The following is a 19,656-nucleotide window of genomic DNA, read 5'->3' as shown; positions in this document are numbered from 1 at the left end:
GGGCCACCTCATCTGGAGGGGGCACAGCACAGAGCAGCCTGCCAGCAGCGCCCCGTTTAACGCCTTGGACGGGCATTTCCGCCGCAGCCAGGCGCGCCAGAGCTGGGGGGTGCCTGGGGGTGACGGCAGGCAGGGTCTCTGCTCAATTGCTGTTCAACAGGAGTGAGTTGTGAGCCGCTGCACGCAGGGCCAGGCTGGGAGACGAATCCATAACCTCACAAGCTGTGGTGGGTGAGGCAACTCGCAGGAACCCGGGCGAGCCGGCGACCGAGTCTAAGCTGCCTGCGGACAGTCAGAACGGCCTGACACCAGGTGCCGCATATCAGGACAGGCCATTTCATCCCCGTCTCGGGAGTTTCAGAGGAAGGAGCCTGATCTGATGGCCAGAGCTGAGAGCCAGGATGCCTGGGTTCTCCTCCTGCCCAGGAGGAGAGAAGCTCCATGCTCAAAGCAGGGGTATTACGAAGCCCTACAGCTGCGGGAACTTGGAGGAAGTGACCGACCCAAGGTCATGCAGTGAGTCAGTGGCATAGCAGAGAACAGAGCCCAGGGCTGTATCTACACAGAGCCTCTCGCAGACCCCGGCTCCGTCCGTGCTGGCATTCGTACCGAGCAGGTGGGTTTACAGCCTGGCACTTGGCCACTCGGTGACCTTTGGGCAGAGCACTCGCCCCCTCGCCCTGGCCCTCCCTCACTGGGGCTGGGCTCCGGCTGCTGCGTTTGGAGCCAGGCTTGGATTTCGGGGCGCCAAAGTGCATGGGTGGAAGTTCCTCTCTGCTGCAGTGCCTAACCCACCATGCTGTGCCCAGGCAAGCCCTGAGGGGAAGGGAGGTGCCACACCGCTCCCAAGAGCAGGCCTGGAGTCTGCACAAAGTCACCCTAGGGAACCTGCCCTGCTAGTCTGTGCAGAGCAGCCCAGAGCCAGCCGTACCCCAGCCTGGGCTGCTGCGCTCGGGGCCAGTGGCATGGGAGGCTCTAATTCTAGCTGGCCTGGCAGACAGGCTTTGGCATCATGCACACACCCCTGCAGGCAGCAGCTCCCCTGCCCGGCGGGACGGCGGGGTCCAAACACAGTGCGGGAGTGCAGCAAGGGGGCCCAGGAGGGACGCTCTGCCAAGTGGGGACGTGATTCTGACCCTCCCTTGGTAAAGCACCTGGAGATCTCCAGACGGAAGGGGCAGATCAAGGGGCCCTGGCTGTCGGCCCAAGGACAGACCACCCCAGGGTGCTGTGGTCAGTGGTGGAAATTCCCGCCCACCCCATTAAAGCTCCTGCCGCTTGTTTCCCGCAGGCCCCTCCCTGCTAAAGCAGCTGCTCTCAGCTGATGAACAGATGGCGCCATGAGAAGCAGGGTGGTCCTGGGCGAGAACATGGAAATGGGGGGGCCATGATCCAGCCCTCCGACCCGGGTCTTAAGAAACTTCTTCCCATTGACTCCCCTGGTGTCCAGGCCCCGCTGTGCTCAGGGTCTGCCTTTGCCAGCAGGAACACGGGTGGGAAACCAAACCCTGGAGCTGGGCTGGGAGCTCAGGGCAGGCTCTGGCCTGGAGGGGAAGGGTGGACGTGTGGCCACGGTGCTGGACGAGGACTCAGGAGACTGGGGCTCAGTTCCTGGCTCTGCCACTGACTCAGTGGCGTGACCTTGGCCAAGTCACAAAGGCCTGAAGTTTCCCAAGAACTTGGCAGGTTCTGAGCCCTTGTAACTCTCCCCCCATCAGGTGCCGCAAGGCCTGCACCCCCAGTGATGCTGATTTCCAGCACTGCTGGGAATGTTCTTTACAACTGAGTTCGGTGGTGATGAAAGCAGCTGATTGGGCAAGTGGCTGCTGTGGGTGGGAGCCAGAGAACTGCTGGGAGTGACTCTGGATTCAGACCCCCCACCTTCTCCTGAGCTCCTACCAGCTGAAGTTTTGCTCCCGAGACCAACTCCGCACAGCAAGCTGTGATTCATTTCACAAACAGCATCTCGCTGGCTGCGTGACCAGCGCCCAGCCAGCAGGGCACGGAATTCAGAGACCTCGTCCTGCAAGACTCATTCAGGGTATGTCTCCACTGCATGGACACACCGCGGCTCGCCCGTGACAGCTGGTCAGGCTCGGGCTCGGGGGCTGGTTAACTACAGTGTAGACATTTGGGCTTCGGTTGGAGCCCAGGCTCTGGGACCCTACAAGGGGCGACTGTAGGTCATCTGTGGCCACTGCTGACCTCACAGCTCCGAAGCCCTGGCCAGACGCCAGACTGGGGAATTCCAAATTCCCCCAGCGCTTTCTGTTGGAGACAGGATTCTCCTTCACTTGCTTCCTAAACTCCTGCCGTGTTGTTGTATGCTGATAGACTGTTGCCATGTTCCACCCCAGAGGTGGCTGCACCAGTGCACTGTGGTGGTCGGGCTCCGTTCTCTCCCACATGTATTGCAGGATCAAGCCTGGCCCAGGGGCAGCTTGTGACAGGCGCTGGGGACGTTCTGGGTAAAAGCAGCTCAGATCCTAGCAACCTGCTTCCCGAGGACAGCTGTGCTGCCCTGGGGGAGGCAGTGCGGCCTCGCAGCCCCAACATCCAACTGGCACCAGGAGTCCTGACAGTGACTCAGCATGTGGCCTTGGATAACACCTCACACCTCCATGCCTCAGTTTCCCCATCTGTTCCAGACACACACAGACAAGCTAGCTAACATGTGAGACGCTCAGGAGAAGCCACCTCCCCTGGGGAAAACGGGGGTAATAAACAGCCCACTGGACTGTAGACCCCAGCCCTGGCCACACACACACAGCTGCAGGTTGGAGCTTTCGGGCATGAATTCCCGGAGTGGATGTCGGGGTGGCTGGTGGCCCCAGGCAGCAGGTCTGTGCCTTGAGGCCCCTCCCTCCTCCTTGGCTTTGTTTGTGATTCCAAGGAACAGGCTCCGGTCCTGGAAGCAGCCCTGCCCATGCCCTGGTCCCTCTCTCTTGACTTCTGGTTGCTCCTGAGCACCTAATGGGACACAGGTTTCAGAGTAACAGCCGTGTTAGTCTGTATTCGCAAAAAGAACAGGAGGACTCGTGGCACCTTAGAGACTAACCAATTTATTTGAGCATCAGCTTTCGTGAGCTACAGCTCACTTCCACAGTATGCATCCACAGTATGTTTCCACAGGATGCATCCGATGAAGTGAGCTGTAGCTCACGAAAGCTCATGCTCAAATAAATTAGTTAGTCTCTAAGGTGCCACAAGTCCTCCTGTTCTTAATGGGACACAGCTGTTCCTGGCGCTGCAGCAACAGGTGGGGCTGGGAATGTAACTGTTGGAACGAGCTGCTCTACTCCATCAGGCCTGCAGGGCCCACAGGCTGGCTGGGGTGGGGGGAAGCACAGGAGGGCCCTGATCCTGGCCCTGGCCCTGCAGCCTATGACAAAGGCGCTCACAGATGCACTGAGTCTGACAGTTCTCTGACAGTGGGATCGGAGGCTCTGCCTCACTTGGCTTGGCTGGACTCAGGACCTTGCTGTAGGTGCTGGGCAAGCGTCCCCGTGTTGGACCCAGAGACCTCGCTCCCAGACTCTGAAACGAGATCAGCAGCAGCCCCTCTGCAGCCGGGGGAAGTTCGCACCTGGGCCAGAACTCTGCAGACTGGGCCCACGCAGCCCTTGCCATCTAGGGTCCTTATGGGTGAGAGGCACAGGCTGGTGCCATCCCCTCTGTGACGCCCTCCCCAGGGCCAACCTTACAGGGGGGCAAGGAGCGGGGTGGGGCTGGGGTGTGAGGCCATGGAAGAGAGCTCAGGGCAATGCGGGGGAGGCAGCAGGACCCAGGGGTGATGGGGGGAGAGGCAGTGGGGACCAGGGAGGATGGATGCGGAGCCCCGGGAGGTGGGGGGGGCCAGCGGCGATGGAGGGATGGGGGGGGCCGTGGGAGGCAGGGGGGGCCCAGCAGCGTTGGAGGGATGGGGGGGCTTGGGAGGCAGTGGGGGCCAGGATGATGGAGGGATGGGGGTTGGGGGAAGCAGGCGGGACCAGGGGCAGTGGACGGATGGGCCGCACTGTTCCCTCTAAGCCGTGCGCGTGTGTGTGTGCACACAGATCCTAAACCCCATGCACACGGCGAAACATCGCGCACACAACAATTTGCACAGAAGACATTTTTTGCACACACGGCCTGTCAAAAATTAGAAGGAACATTGATGGGTGGTGGGGGGCGGGCCAATGGAGGGATGGGTGGGGGCCGGGGAGGCAGGGCGAGCCAGGGCGATAGAGAGATTGAATGAATGGACTATAAGGTGGGTAGAAAGCTGGCTAAATTGTCAGGCTCAACGGGTAGTGATCAATGGCTCCATGTCTAGTTGGCAGCCGGTATCAAGTGGAGTGCCCCAAGGGTCGGTCCTGGGGCCGGTTTTGTTCAATATCTTTATTAATGATCTGGAGGATGGTGTGGATTGCACTCTCAGCAAATTTGCGGATGATACTAAACAGGGAGGAGTGGTAGATACGCTGGAGGGGAGGGATAGGATACAGAGGGACCTAGACAAATTAGAGGATTGGGCCAAAAGAAACCTGATGAGGTTCAATAAGGATAAGTGCAGGGTCCTGCACTTAGGATGGAAGAATCCAATGCACAGCTACAGACTAGGGACCGAATGGCTAGGCAGCAGTTCTGCGGAAAAGGACCTAGGGGTGACAGTGGACGAGAAGCTGGATATGAGTCAGCAGTGTGCCCTTGTTGCCAAGAAGGCTAATGGCAGATTGGGCTGCATTAGTAGGAGCATTGTCAGCAGATCGAGAGAAGTGATTATTCCCCTCTATTCAGCACTGGTGAGGCCACATCTGGAGTATTGCGTCCAGTTTTGGATCCCCCACTACAGAAAGGACGTGGACAAATTGGAGAGTCCAGCAGAGGGGAACAAAAATGGTCAGGGGGCTGAGGCACACAACTTACGAGGAGAGGCTGAGGGAACTGGGGATGTTTAGTCTGCAGAAGAGAAGAGTAAGGGGGGATTTGATAGCTGCTTTCAACTACCTGAAGGGGGTTTCCAGAGAGGATGGATCTAGACTGTTCTCAATGGTAGCAGATGACAGAACGAGGAGTAATGGTCTCAAGTTGCAGTGGGGGAGGTTTAGGTTGGATATTAGGAAACACTTTTTCACAAGGAGCGTGGTGAAGCACTAGAATGCGTTACCTAGGGAGGTGGTGGAATCTCCATCCTGAGAGGTTTTTAAGGCCCGGCTTGAGAAAGCCCTGGCTGGGATGATTTAGTTGGGGATTGGTCCTGCTTTGAGCAGGGGGTTGGACTAGATGACCTCCTGTGGTCTCTTCTAACCCTAATCTTCTATGAATCTATGATGGGTGGCAGTTGGGGGAGGCAGTGGGGGCCAGGGGCGATGGAGGGAGGGTGGGGGGCCAGAATGCTAAATAACAAACTTCACCCAGGGCCCCATTTTCCCTAAGACCGGCTTTGCCCCTCCCACCAGAGACACAGTTCCCCTGGGGGGCGCGGTAGTGGGTAGTGGGCACAGCAGCAGGGGGGTGGTACCTGGAAGAGCTGGTAGGCGTAGATGTCATTCATGTCGATATTGATCATCTTCAGCATGTCCTTGATCTCCTTGAAGGTCATCTTGTTGTCCTTGTTCTTGTCGGCTCGGTGCAGGATGTCATGGATCCAGATGCAGGAGATGTAAGGAAGGAACACGGGTGACAGACTCCCGGTGCCCCCTCCCCACAAAGACCCCTCTAGGCCAGGCCTGCCTGGGGCTGTAAGGAACTGGGGGGTGTGATGAGTTCACTCCTGTCTTTGCCCAGGATGGGGCCGAGGTCGACTCCAAAGGCCTGACCCAAAGACCCTGCAGCCAGTGAAAATGGGAAGGGCTTTGAGCAGAGGAGACCTGGCTTCCCTGCTGTGCCCCGCAGCAGCTGTCCCGCTCCCAGCGCCCCCAGGCAGTCCCAGCCCCCTGCGCAGCTGCCTGATGGTGGCGTTATATCATCCAGTCATTTCACACACAGCTAGTGCCCCAGGGTAGCTCGTACAACAAAACCTACAGCTGCTAGGCGGTGGAGGGTTTTCCTGTGCTATATGCATGAACCCTCCATGCCAGGGCTCAGTGTTTGCACAAGGGGCCCTATCCTCACTCCCTTTATGCTGGGGGCATGAGGGGCAGAGAGGGGATGTGCCCTACACCAGGACATGACACAGCCAGGAACAGATTCCTGCCCCTGCCTCCTAGCCTCGCGGCTGATCTGCCTCACCCGGCTTCCTCCTGGTACATCACTAGGGCTTTGCGAGCCACAGGTGGGCAGCAAGCATCAGCCTGTAGCCAGGCACAGGGCTGGGGGACAGCTCTGCCATGCCGCCCCTCCAGCCCACCTGGCAGACGAATGAGACAGTCACGCTGCGTGCTTGGACCAGCAAGTTGTGTGGGGCAGGGCTGGAGGGTCACCGTGCAGCCTGCCCTGTGCGCTTGGCCCAGACATGTTTCCACTCCAAGAGCTGTGGCCAGGGCTGGGCCCGTTTGTAAGGTCAGTAATTGTCTGGGAGCCCTCGTGCTGCAGGACGGGGCATTTCTGGCCAGGCGCTCAGGGCCATTGACCCTGCTGGCCGGGGTCGGGCCTGGCTTGCTTGGGCTACGTGCAAAGAGACAGACCCTGGGCAGCGGCCCCATGTCACCTAACAGCAGGCTGGAACCCCAGACCTGAGCCACCCCGCCCATCATCCATCGCGGCTCTGCCCAGCCCCATGCGCGGCGATGGACCCCAGGAACAGGGGAGCCGAGCCCTGCCGGTCAATGGAAAGGATATTGATCAAGCTTCTCTTGCTGGCTCATGGCTTCCACCTTGGCCATCAGCTTCTTCAGCCCCTGGGCCCACCTCTTCGCCTCCTCCTCACTCTGGGCAGCCAGATCCAGGTTCTTCCGCCGGCCCTTGAAGACGATGGTGAGGCACTGCGTCTCTGGGAAGAAACTGCCGTGCTTGCGGAGCCCCTCGGACTGGTAGCCCTCCCGCACGCCGTCCATGTGCATGATGGGGACTGCACGAGACAAGGCCCAGCAACGGGGATGCGGTCAGAGTCCTGTGCTGTGCCTGGCCCACTCGCTTCTGGGCTTTGGCCTCTCTTCCCTGCCTCCCTCTAGCCGGCTGAGAGGCCTTGAGAGCCGGCCTACCGGCCAGTGGGGCCCAGCCACCAATGGAGCCCAAGAGAGTATCACAGAGCGGCACGTTTCAGGTGATCAGTGAAACCCTCCAGCCCCCACTCCATGGCTGTGCTCGGGGGGCTGGAAGGGAGGGGAAGGGGTCCCCCAACATATGCACCAATGACTAGCCTGCCCTGGCATCCCTCGCCCCATTATCTTGGCCTTGTCCCATATGTTCTGTTCCCTCCCTAAACCGCAGCCAAGAATGTCTCCCTTCCCCCATTCCTCTCCTCCCCAGGAACTCTGCCCCGTTCCCCGTCCCTAGCAGGGAACTCAAGCCAATTCTTGCTTGAGGGTCTGAAATGCTCAGCTAAGTTGATGGAGATTTTCCATCTCATTGCCAGCTGAGGGCTCCTGGGCCCAAACCAACAACCCCAATCCAGCCCTGCAACCCCTGGGGAAAGCTTGGCTCCACCTTCGCTGCTGGCCCATTTTTATTACAGGCAAATCCCCAACCCCCAGCTGGGCCTGGCCACTGGGGTCCCACCTGGCCTGGGGGACTTGTTCCTGTAGGGCTTCCAGCACCAAGCGGGGAGAGTTCAGAGAGCCCTGATCTGGTGTGTCTCCAGCTCGTCCTTCAGGGCAGCTCTACACAGGTGCCTGCCTCTAGGGCCAGGGAAATCTGAACATGCCCAAATGGGGCCATGAAGGCTGGTAAAACCAGAGCCAGGATTGCAGCAGAGCTCAGGTTTCCAAGGGTCCAGCCCCCATCCCGGGGGCAGACGGTCAAAGCAGCAAGGCTCCCAACGTGCCGAGCCCTTGGAAAGGGCAACCCCGGGCCAACGTGTGCCTTCCACAGCACACGCTGGTTCCACGTTGTTTGGAGCCCGAACCTGGCAGCTCAGCTCCGAGGTCTGGGGAGACTCACCCGCAGCAGCAGCAGCGAGCTTGGCCTGTCTAGCTCCGCTCTGCAGCGCCGGCTCTCATGGCGTGTCCCTGCCCTCTCGGGGCGTGTGGGAGCGAGCTGGGAGGGAGCCCTGCTAGCGGGCCCAGAGCAGTGGAGCTGAGGTGGCGCGAGCAGCAGGAGGGGTTAGCCACCCCGAGTACCTGCCTAGGGGCTTGTACAGGATCGGACCAGGCACTGGCCCCTCCTGCCGCTCACCTCACCACAGCTGCACAGCCGTGGTCAGCGTGCTGGCTCGCTCCGCTGTCTCCTGGCGTGCGGACTCCCCCCAGATCCAGGGCAGACACGCCTTTACCTGCGCAGCAAACGGCAGCGCCACGGGCAGCATGTTCCCACGGGCTCGGTGCCGTGGCCAGGGCTCTCAGGAGAGCTGGGCACACGCTGGGAGCTGAGCTCTTTGGAGTGAATGGCCCCAGCCCTCGTTGCTCTGTTCAGTAAGGACCTGCCAGGGCCCGTGCTTGGTACATTCCAGGAGCAGGGGCCTTAAGACCCACCCACCAAGCCGCCCTTCTCCAGAGACAGCTGAGATGAAGGCCGTAACCCTATCTGCTGGGGTGCCATCTTATGGGGCTCTTGCAAACTGTCCTCCTCCCACCTGCTCTCTGCGGACTCTCTCGAGACGATGCTGTGAGGTGCTGAGCGCCCCCCGCTCCCCAGGACTTCGCAGCATCAGGCGGCCAGATTTTGACAAGAACTCGGCCCGCTGGGTGCTGAGCTCTTGTGAAATGTTGGCCCAGCTAGTGGGTGCTGACAGACGACAGGAGCTTAGTCAGCAGGTGGATGCTGGTCAGCCGCGTCCGACTACACCCAGTGCTCGCGTGCAGAGGTAGGAGGAGCCGCCGCGGGCTGAGTGTGACGGGCGGCTGAGCCAGGGTCTGTATCCTATTTCTGGCTCTCGTTAGCATTTTATTGAATCAGTAGTGGATCTAGCCTATTGGCTGTGTTTCTTCTGGGTGTCTTAATACCAGAAGGGCACAGGTAACATAGGGGGAATTCAGCAAAACAAAGATCTGAGGAGCTAGAGAGACATTTAACAGACCCAAGTCAGCCTGCAAATGCGTCTCTGGCTGTTTCACTTTGTGCACCTGGGACAGGCCCATGGGGACACATGGAAGATGGAGCCCTGGATGAACAAAGCAGTGTGGGAACTTCGGCAGGGAAGGGCCTGGCCCTGGGAGCAGGGAACTGGGTGAGCAGCAGTTCTGCAGAAAAGGAGCTGGGGATTACACTGGACGAGAAGCTGGATATGAGTCAGCAGTGTGCCCTTGTTGCCAAGAAGGCCAATGGCATTTTGGGCTGTATAAGTAGGGGCATTGCCAGCAGATCAAGGGACGTGATCGTTCCCCTCTATTCGACATTGGTGAGGCCTCATCTGGAGTACTGTGTCCAGTTTTGGGCCCCACACTACAGAAAGGATGTGGACAAATTGGAAAGTCCAGCGGAGGGCAACGAAAATGATCAGGGGGCTGGGGCACATGACTTATGAGGAGAAACTGAGGGAACTGGGCTTATTTAGTCTGCAGAAGAGAAGAGTGAGGGGGGATTTGATAGCAGCCTCCAACTACCTGAAGGGGGGGGGTCCAAAGGGGATGGAGCTCGGCTCTTCTCAGTGGTAGCAGATGACAGGACAAGGAGTAATGGTCTCAAGTTGCAGTGGGGGAGGTTTAGGTTGGATATTAGGAAACACTATTTCACTAGGAGGGTGGTGACACACTGGAGTCGGTTCCCTAGGGAGGTGGTAGAATCTCCTTCCTTAGAGGTTTTTAAGGGCCGGCTTGACAAAGCCCTGGCTGGGATGATTTAGTTGGGGTTGGTCCTGCTTTGAGCAGGGGGTTGGACTAGATGACCTCCTGAGGTCTCTTCTAACCCTAATCTTCTATGATTCTATGACATAATGGGTATGATTTAATCTCTAATTTCTGTCGTTCTAATCCCAGGCCAGACAGAGCCCATGTAAGCGTAGGATTTGCTGTCTCCAACAGAGACACTGACAGCAGTTGCTGTTGTGAAGCATCAGAGCAGTGTCTAGGGTCACCATGTCCAGGATCGAGGAGGAGATATCTCTGTTCACCCAGAAATCAAACCCAATGCTTTTGATGGGGGAGAGGGAGGGGTTTCTGAGCAGAGTGAGGGACCTTCATGACTGGGAGGTAAAGGATGAAAATGCACCTTAAACCTGTTACCCGTGTCTGCTGTCCTGCCAGGAACAGAAACAGGAGCCTGGAGCTGAGAACCTGCTCGGCTCATCACACTGGAAGGCATGCAGCTGGATTTTACAGGGCTCCAGACTTGAGCCAGTTAAGTTCTGTGCTTGGGTGGGTGAATCTGGATTCCAGGTTTTATGCTGGGGGTTCTAGGTTCTGTGCTGGGTGGGGTTTTATGTTCTAGTTTCTGGCCTCAGGTTCTAGGTTATGTGCTCTACATTATGCATTGGGCGGAGCATTGGGCTGTAAAATTTGCATTGGTTGGGGGTTAGGTTCTAGGACAGTGGGTGGGAGGGGTTCTCGGTTCTGTGTTGGAGGTGGGTTGGGTTCTAGGTTCTGAACCGGGATCTGGATTTCTTGTTTCCAGGAGTATTTGTGCCCCTGAGCCTCAGCCACTGGGACTTACAGATCTGCTTGGAGCGAGCCCGTTTAAAGCAGCTCTCAGACAAGATGGTCAAGCCGTCCTCCTGCAAGCGGTAGAACCGCTCCGTCTTCCGTCTGCGTGACTTGATCTTCCAGAGAAAGGAGCCCTTCAGCATCACCTTGATGTCTTCATCATCTGTCAGGCCTGCAGGGAGCAAAGGGAAAGAACCCATCAAGTCCCGCAAAGCCACCACTTCTGCGGCAAGGCTAGTAACGCGGCTGCCAGTGCAGTGTCACTCTGCAAGCAGCCAGCTGGCCCGCCCGCCCGGTGCCTGAGGTTTGCCAGCTGACCCGGGCCCTGTGAGAAAGGAGCGTGAGGGGCATCTGTCCACTGCACAGTCAGCGTTCTGTCCTGCCTTGCAGGGAACCAATGTCCCTAACCAACGAACACACAAACACCAGCTCAAAGGCATGGGCAGCATCCACTCTAGAAGGCGGGGGGCTCCCGTTCCATCCAACCCAGGTGCCTACAGCCTGCGCTCACGGAAATTCTCGTCTAACGACAGTAGAGGTCGTACACCCACACTGTCCACAGCTGCACTCGCTCGTGCTCTCTCTCTCACACACACGCGCGTTGTCCACAGCTGATCTCTCACACACACATGGCCTCACAATGGTCTCGAGCATCACACAACTGGAACGTTGCCAGGGTTTGCTACTGAGATGGCAACCCTTGGTGTGTCTCCCTGGCTCGCTGATCGTGTGGGCATCAGCCCAGAAAGCTCCATGTGTTGCTCAGTGGACGGGTCCAGGTAACGTTCCTGCAGGAGAAACGTGAATCGGAAGCTGGGCCATGGCAGGCAAGTCAAGGAGAAATGGCGTTAACAGCTCTTTGCCCTTCGATAGCACCTTGCAGAGCAGAACCTCGCTGCACTTCATAAACAGTACGGATTTTAGTCTCACACCACCCCTGTGAGGTAGCTCCCCATGTTATCCATGTGGAAACTGAGGCCCAGAGGGGCAGTGACTTACCCAAGGCAACCAGCAGGTAAATGGCAGAGCCAGAAATAGAACCCAGGCATCCTGACTTTGTTACAAATTATACCTGACAGGTCACACACAGTTCGAGTCTAGGCTGAGGCACACGAACCAAGTCCACAACTGCGGAGTTCCCAAAGATACTAAGTTTATTACGCTCGAGTGTGGTGCCCCCCTCCTAATCAGGAGGGGACCCCGCATGCAGGTTATACAAAGATTATATACCTTTTAGCAAAGCATGTTGCCCTCGTGCATCAGAAACCTTAGCCAATAGACAAACCCTTCCCTTATCTACCACCTATCCTGGCTAGGTACATTCCCCGTGCTAAACCATGACTTTAACTACATTAGCTGGTCCTAAAGCCATGCATCTGTAACTTTTCTTATCAGGATGGGAGGCCCACATCAAGGCCAGGAGGCAGGGAGTTAGGAACAGACGAAGAACAGAAACTGGGAGTCGAGACAGGCTGGAAACAAGGGGGGGTTTCTCACAGGAATGCAGTATCTAAGGAGCACTCCTCCTGGTGTACGATGTGTTTGCTTTTAGACAATGGTGGGCCCCAAACCAAAATGGAGTCACACGTGCTAACTTTTCCTTAACAACTTCCAGCCCCCATTACTACAACTACTAGACACTGCTCCCCTCCCAGAACCAAGAATGGAGCCAGATCCCCAGTCCTTCGGCTCGAACCCTCACTCCCCTCCCAGAACCAAGAATGGAGCCAGATCCCCAGTCCTTCGGCTCGAACCCTCACTCCCCTCCCAGAACCAAGAATGGAGCCAGATCCCCAGTCCTTCGGCTCGAACCCTCACTCCCCTCCCAGAACTGGAAGTGGAACCCAGGTGTCCTGATTCCTAGGACCCCTGCTCTCACCTTAGACCCCACTCCCTCCCTTAAATACCTTGGGCCAAATTCACTGACGCCTGAGGCCTTGTGAACATGAGCATGTTGCAGGAGCAGCATGGTGAACTGGAACCAGTGCAGAGCTCGGGGCGCACACTCGCTTCAGCAGGAAAAAGCCTCTTCCAGTGCAGTGTGCGTCCGCTGGGAAGAGGTTTAAGTGAAACCGACACAAGCTTCTCTTAAACTGAAATAAGCGCACACAGGTGAGCTGCCCAGGAGCTACCTGCTAGTCTGAGGGACTTGCCTGGCCCCCATCACCACAGGGTCTGAGCCCCTCAAAGCTTTAAGGTATTTATCCTCACACACCCCAGTGAGGTCAGGCAGTGCTATGACCCCCATTGTACAGATGGGGAAGGGAGACACAGAGAAGTTAAGGAACTTGCCCATGGTTACGCAGGCAGTCTGTGGCAGAGCTGGGAATTGTGCCCCAGGCTCATGGCCTAGCCACGGGGCCATTCTTCCTCTCACCTACATTGGTTTGGAAACCACTTGAAGCGAAGCAGCTGCAACTTTCCCATGCAGCCAATGCCGAAGGGGCTGCATCTCAACTGAAATCAATGGAATTTCACCTCTTACACCTGTGGCCAGGTCCAGTCCCTTTCTCTACAACAGGGGTCTCAAACTTCCTTGCACCATGACCCCCTTCTGACAACAAAAATTGCTACACGACCCCAGGACGGGAGAACAAAGCCTGAGCCCTGCCACTGCAGGCAGGGGGGCCAGAGCCAAAGCCAGAGCCCCACTGCTCCTGGCGGGGTGGAAGGGCGGCAAAGCCGAATCCCAAGGGCTTCTTCCCCAGGCCTGTAACCTGAGTCCCATCCCCTCACTCAGGGCTGAAGCCCTTGGGCTTTGGCCCCGGGTAGTGGGGCTCAGGCTTCGGCCCTGGGGATGAAGCCCTTGGGATTCTAAGAGAGACTGGCTCAAGCTCTGAAGCAGGAGGGTTAATATCCCTGCCAGAATTTTTGCTAGCAATAATTAGGATAACTCATGATTTTCTGGTATCCATGGAAATATCCAAGCCTCTTTTGAATCTTGCGATGTTCCTGGCATCAGGGGTTTCTGTGGCAGTGAGTTCCACAGGCTAAATAACTGTTGTGTGGAAAAGCGTTTCCCTCGGTCAACGTTAAGAATAGTGTCCGAATCTGTTTCCGACAGAGCTTTGTGCCTTGCCCGCCAGCCCAGGAGCGCGTCTCCTCTCAGAGCTGCCCGGGGGGTTGTGGTTAAGCCAAGCACGGGCATTGGCCAGGATGCTCTGTGTTGTGACGTTATGTAAAGGCATCTGAAGAATGACCAAAGGGGCCAACTCAACTAATCCAAACAAATATCCAATGGGAGGAGGGTAGATTGATTTCGGACCCCAGCTGACGATCAGCATGGAGCAGGCCGCGCTGCATTGCCTGGGAGATTATCTGAGCAGAGGTGCTCTGAGATCGTGGCGTGCCAAGTGCAGCCTGAGAGGCCATTGTAACAATGCTGAGGGCGCCCTTGGCTCAGCATTCCCCTCTGTGCGGGCGCTCGAGGGAAGAGCTTGGGAGGTGGAGGGGCACGCTGTGCGTTTGTTTTGGCCCTGTTTGTGGGCAGATGTCAGGCCATAGCCACATCCTGAGAGAGTTCGTCTCCCGCAGAGTGTACAAGCCCCCCCCGATCTTCCCAGGTCTCTGGGGGGAAGATCCCAGTGTGCATTGCACCGCATGAGGAAAGCAACCCAGACTCCTCTGTCTTCAGCACCAGCAGTCCAGATTCTCCCGGATTCAAATGCACCTGTGCAGAGCGGGAGCTGTGAACAGAACCCCTGGGCCCGGACTGTTCAGGGATTCCTAGACGGTCAGGCCCCAAGGGAGCATTACAATCTCCCGGTCTGCACTCCTGCCTGCCCCAGGCATTCCTGCACCCCGCCCAGAACTTCTGCGGAGTGAACGCACATCGGTTAGAAAGAGACGCCCCGTCTTGACGGCAAGTGGCTGCGATCCCACCACATCCCAAGGCTGAAATGGCTGAGTCAAGACAAATGCAGCTGCATGGACCTTGCAGCTCTCTGCTCACTCGAACGGTGCCGGACGCAGACAGTTCCCAGGACACTGGGCAACACAGGTGGGGCGTCGGCAGCATGACCCAGGGTCCAGCGCCCCACGCTGGGCGTCGGGAGACGCAGGTTCCACGCTCGGCTCTGGCAATGGCTTGTCTGATCACTTAGGCCAAGTGTCCAGTCGGACAATGTACAGTCCCTCCAGATGGGCTCCCCAAAACTGAGACACTTGAAAGCAGAGACCTTTGAAAATTGCAGCCTTAACCACTTCTGTCCCCCACCCCGTCCTGCGTGCTGGGCGCTCTCGGGACATGAAGAGCCCGGAGTAAGAGTTCATGCCGCACCCCTCGGTCTCCTTGGCATCATGCCGTTTGCAATCACAGTGCCATTCAACTCAAGCCTGTCTGGAGCAAATATCTATGTTGCGAGCAAATATCCATGTTGCAAGCAAAGCACGGAGGGAGCTGGCAGCTGTGAGGGTTTCTAGATGTAAACACAGCGCAGGCTGGGCTTCGGCTGTAAATATCCTGCCTGCCCGACCAATCCACGCCCTGGAGAGCAGCCAACAAAGCGTCAGCCTCCCGCAAACCACAGCGAGGGACACGCACTTCTGAGCAGAGCTTGCCTTGAACCTTTCCCTGGGGGCCGCTCTCCTCGACAGTCCAATGCCGACCTGCAATCTTCCCGGGAGGGGTCTCAATAAAAGGGGTACATGTTCCCAGCACGATCTCAGGGAAGGTTAGAATGGGAGCTAGTAAAATATAACAAAGGAAGCAGCATGGCAAGTTAGCAGGCGGGGGCAGTGGGTGCTCGGACGCCTGGGTTCTATTCCTGTGTCTGTCACTGCGTGCGCTTGGGCCACATCTCCCAGGGCCCCGCACCCACAGGTCAGGGCCAGATTTTCAGACACCAGCAACCAGCACTTTTCAGGTGGGCTGAGCATCTGCTGCTACCCCCAGGAGCTCAGCCTCTCCAGGAGCCCATGCTACGGGCAGGGGGCCGTGGCCTCCCACGGGGGCGGTCAGGCTGTTTGAGAAGCACTTGGATACCCACCGCAGCAGGATGCTGGTGAAGTTCAAAGCGCTGGTACCTTTAACTAGGGAACACCCGGTGCAGCTGAGTCCCAAGGTCGCTGTGGAGCACACGTCCACCCAAGTCATTGCTATGGACTTGCAGAACATCCTCCATCCCAAACGCAGGGCCGAGGTCCCTCCCAGTGGGAAAGGGCAGGATCTTAGCCTCTTAGCCTCGGTGTGATCCCGACATTGAGGCCAAAGACTCGGAGGAGAGTGTATCTGATGCTCCAGGCTGCTCTTGTCTATCCCACGTCCAGTAGGCAAGACAGCCGCTGGCTCTGGGTGGGTGTCCGAAGGAGGGTGTTGTGCAGTAAAGGACATGTAATCGCAGTAAGTAAATCAAATTACTGGCTGTGTCGAAGCCCCCCAGAGCAGCAGGGGATGCAACAGCATCCAGCTATAATCTGGTCTGAAACTCATCACTAGGCAATGGCCTGATTTAGGACCTAAACTCACCCAGGGATTTATTCGGACCTACTAAATGCTCCAGGCACTCAGGCACGGAGCTAAAGAGGTGCTAGTTTTAAGCCCCACATTTAATTCTCAGATACATTTTTTAAAGGGTTACAAAAGCTACTACAGATTTTATTTGGGGGAAGGGAGAGTTTTTTCTGGGATCAGCAGAGCATCCAAGATGGGCAGGGAATTTCACTGGGATTTGGGCACCAAACTCCCTCAGGCTCCGATGAGATTCCCAGTCTTAAACCTTCCCCTGTGGAACGTGACCCAGCTCTCTGCCCTAGCAGGGGAAGAAGGAAGTGAAACTGGCTAGAAACACTGCCAGCCTAGTTTCCCTGTCTATGCAGAGCGAAAGGCAAGACACAAACAAGCCACATGCATGGTGAGAAGTAAGCTTGGCTCTGCAGTTCCTCCCTGCTGCAGTCACCTGCTGCTGCAAACAGCACAGGGCAAGGAAGTGGTTTGGAACAGAGGATTGTTCTCTGACTGGTGGGTTTAATTCTCCTTTGACGCAGGCATAGAGAGGGAGGCACTGCACTGAGCCAATGGAGTTACCCAGGGGTAAAACTGGGGGAAGGGAGAGGAGTACCAGGCCCAATGTCTCTTAAACTCATCAAACTATATGGAAATTCAAAGGCCATGGAAAATCCATCCACTGGCTTGTCAGGGAAATAGCCAGAAATGGGGAGTAAACTCAGTTTCCATTGCTTCTTGTACGTGATTTCTCCCTCATGGAATGGAAACATGAACGAATCTCCCCCCGGGCCCGACACTGCCCAGATTACAGGGTCCCTTTTCATGTGCCAAGGTTCCGAAGCCTTTTGATGAACGAGTGCACTGATCAGAAAGGCCCAGGCACACGGCTGCCCCCAGCCCCACCCCTGCCTCGCCCAGCGCACTCGGCAAGGCCCACACTGCTGGACACGAGAATGAAAGCAAGAGAGAGACTGACTCACTCTGACCCTGCTCCCACTCCATGGAAACACTTCCATTCACTTGAAGGGCTCAGGCTCCCAGTGGGGAAATGTGTCAGAGTCCAGATTACGGGCCTCTGCCAATGCTTGGGCTGACTGAAGGCAGGAACAGGGAAGAAACAAAACTACTTAACCTGTGATGATTAAAGCGGAGCAGACGCCTTCCGTTCCTGGCCCCGTAGAGTCCTGTTTCAAGCAGCCCTCTGGACGCATCCGCTGGAGGCAGCTGGAAAACCCCAGGTGCCATCCAATGGTGGCAGAACAGAGGCCAGCAGCATAAGGGCCTGATCCAGCTCCCCTGGAAGCCAGGGGAAAGACTCCTGTTGATCTCAGTGGGAACTGGGTCAGGCTCTCTGAGATCCACAGCATGCCCCACACCCCAATTATCTACCCTTGGTCTCTTACAGTGGCTTTGGGGGGCAGTCCCTGCTCCCCTCCCAGCCCACAAAAACCCCTCCGCTCTCCATTTCCAGAGCAAGGAAAGCACCTCTGGCCACTTTTGGAGTTTACTCCGTGATCGTGATCGCAGTTCCTAGATTCAGCCCTGGAGGGTTGAGCAATCTTTGCCCCTGGCTCACTGGAGCGCTGAGCCTGCCCCTGGTCAGTGTTGTGAGTTCCACACTGATTCACATCTGGCCAAGCGGTGCCTCCTGAGCCAGCTCCTGTTTGTGTCCCCAGAGCATCCCTCTCCCGTGTTACCTTCAGACCCTTCTCCGCGGTTGCACTTTGCAGAGCCGAGCAAGAGCAGCCTGCCCAGGGGCTCCACCCCATGCTTTCCGAGCACACTAAGGAGCTTGACAAGGGTTTAAACCAGTGCAAGAACCAGGCTGGAAACTCACCGGCCAGGCGTAATTCCCAGCTCTGCTTCCCAGCCAGGCCCAGACTGACCCCCCTACTCAGCACTGAGTTAGCTCTGTCACAGGGACTCCAAAGCACCTTACGCACACAAGTTAACTAACCCTCACTCCTCTCCTGGGAGGCAGGTCATTATTATCCCCCGTTCCTAGATGGGGAAACTGAGACAAAGAGGGGTGCAGTGACTTGACCAAGGTCACACAGAGAGGCAGGAGCAGAGCCAGGAATAGAACCCAGGCGTCCTGAGTGATATTCAGGCCTGTGCTTCACTACGCTGCTCCCTCCCCTTCACTGCAAATGCTGAAAGCTCCAGTCCTCGTGGAGACTTACGAAAAAACTGTCACTCCAGCTCCTCCCCCGAGTGGGCTTGGCTTGTGGTGCTAGCAGAGAGGGGGGCCGCATTCAGCACTGATGCCAACAGAGGGAAACTGCAGCCCAGGGTCTAGACCTGCCAGAGGCTGCAAACGTCATCCCAGCCATGCCCACAGGGCCCAGGCAGCGCCGCAGCCCCTCGCACCCAGGACTTCCTCCCCCACTGCAAGGCACTCCCCCCAGGGACACAGGGCAGATCACTTTACTCTTTTGGCCCCCTTCGCCCATCTGCAAAACAGGAACAATACCCAGCTCCCGGCCACACCTGAGCCTTCACTCCTGCGTGACTCACCAATCTGCAGTGCCTGAAATCCTCCCTGAAAAGGGGCTAGCCAAGGGCAAAGGATTATTCTGAGGCCTACAGTCTTTGAAGGGTTAATTTAGGAGGCCAGCTCCAGCCCAGCACTCAGACACCCCAGTGCTGTGACAGCCCCCATGGCTATCCCTGTCCCTGCCTCTGGCACAGACTCACCACCCAGGGCACATCCAGGCCATCGTTCCCTGGCCCCTCCCGCGCTGGGCCGTTCGCACTTACACACAGAGCCGGCTCTGCCCTGCCCGTGAGCACGGCAGCGGCAGTTCTGGCAAACCAAGAGCAACAGGATTTGGCCGCTGGCTCTCCCGGGGCACTGCCCAAGCTGGCCCCAGCCCCGAGAGGGGAGAGATGAAGGGTGTGAGGATGCTGGGCCATCCCGAGGCTGAGCCAGGCCTGCTGCAGGGGACTGGCCTGGCTTGTACCTCTGGACACCTGGGCTCTGGCCTCCCCACTTTCGCTGTCCTCTCCTCACCTGACACCATCTCTCGCTGTCCAAAAACACTCAGCGCCTCCTGTCTAAACACGGGCTCTGTGTTGATCCTGCACATTCCTCCAGCAGCCAGCTCCACTGGGAGAGGACACGGCTCCTTACTTCTGCTCCAGCTTCCAGCTCTGCTTCCCCTGCCAGCATCCCTTTGCTCTTTGCCTTCAAGAGGAATTTACTGGGCCAGCTTGGTGGGGGAGCTTTACATAAGGGCTCCCCTCTGATCCAGATTGTTCCTGGCAGCTCTGGCTCAGCCCTGCTCAGTGTTCTCCGGGGCAGTTTTATCCCCTTGGGAACAGATGCAAAAAAATTCTATGAGGGAGAAATAGCAACGCAAATCAGCACTGCCGAGGCAAGGGCCCTCCAGCGACCATGCTGGGGGAAGGATTGCAAATGTCTACCGCAAGTCCCTGCACCTGATTCCAGTCCAGGAGCCTGGGTGAAGGAGCTCTGGGGGCTGGATTCCTACCCTACAGCTTGTGCAATGGAAAAGGCTCCACGTCCCTCTGTGGCTACTGCTGCTCCAC

General features: G+C 57.3%; 1 protein-coding gene across 2 annotated transcripts in view; it reads right to left on the bottom strand.

The window, feature by feature from the left end:
- The window catches only part of PLCD3 (phospholipase C delta 3), a 57,332-nt gene that overhangs the window by 17,945 nt on the left and 19,731 nt on the right, over window positions 1–19,656 (bottom strand). Inside the window, exons 1-4 of one of the 2 annotated variants that reach the window (XM_073326243.1) lie at window positions 19,118–19,305; window positions 10,669–10,830; window positions 6,763–6,991; window positions 5,504–5,633 (exon numbers count right to left, since the gene is read on the bottom strand). In XM_073326243.1, coding sequence (XP_073182344.1) covers window positions 5,504–5,633; window positions 6,763–6,991; window positions 10,669–10,830; window positions 19,118–19,193 — 597 coding nt within the window. In that variant the 5' untranslated portion in view covers window positions 19,194–19,305. Of the gene's footprint in view, window positions 1–5,503; window positions 5,634–6,762; window positions 6,992–10,668; window positions 10,831–19,117; window positions 19,306–19,656 lie in introns of those variants that run through there. The other variant, XM_073326242.1, reaches the window with a different exon arrangement.

The sequence above is a fragment of the Lepidochelys kempii genome, chromosome 27 (assembly GCF_965140265.1).
Source record: "Lepidochelys kempii isolate rLepKem1 chromosome 27, rLepKem1.hap2, whole genome shotgun sequence".
Taxonomy (NCBI): Eukaryota; Metazoa; Chordata; order Testudines; family Cheloniidae; genus Lepidochelys; species Lepidochelys kempii.
This window is presented reverse-complemented; position numbering and strand designations above follow the sequence as displayed.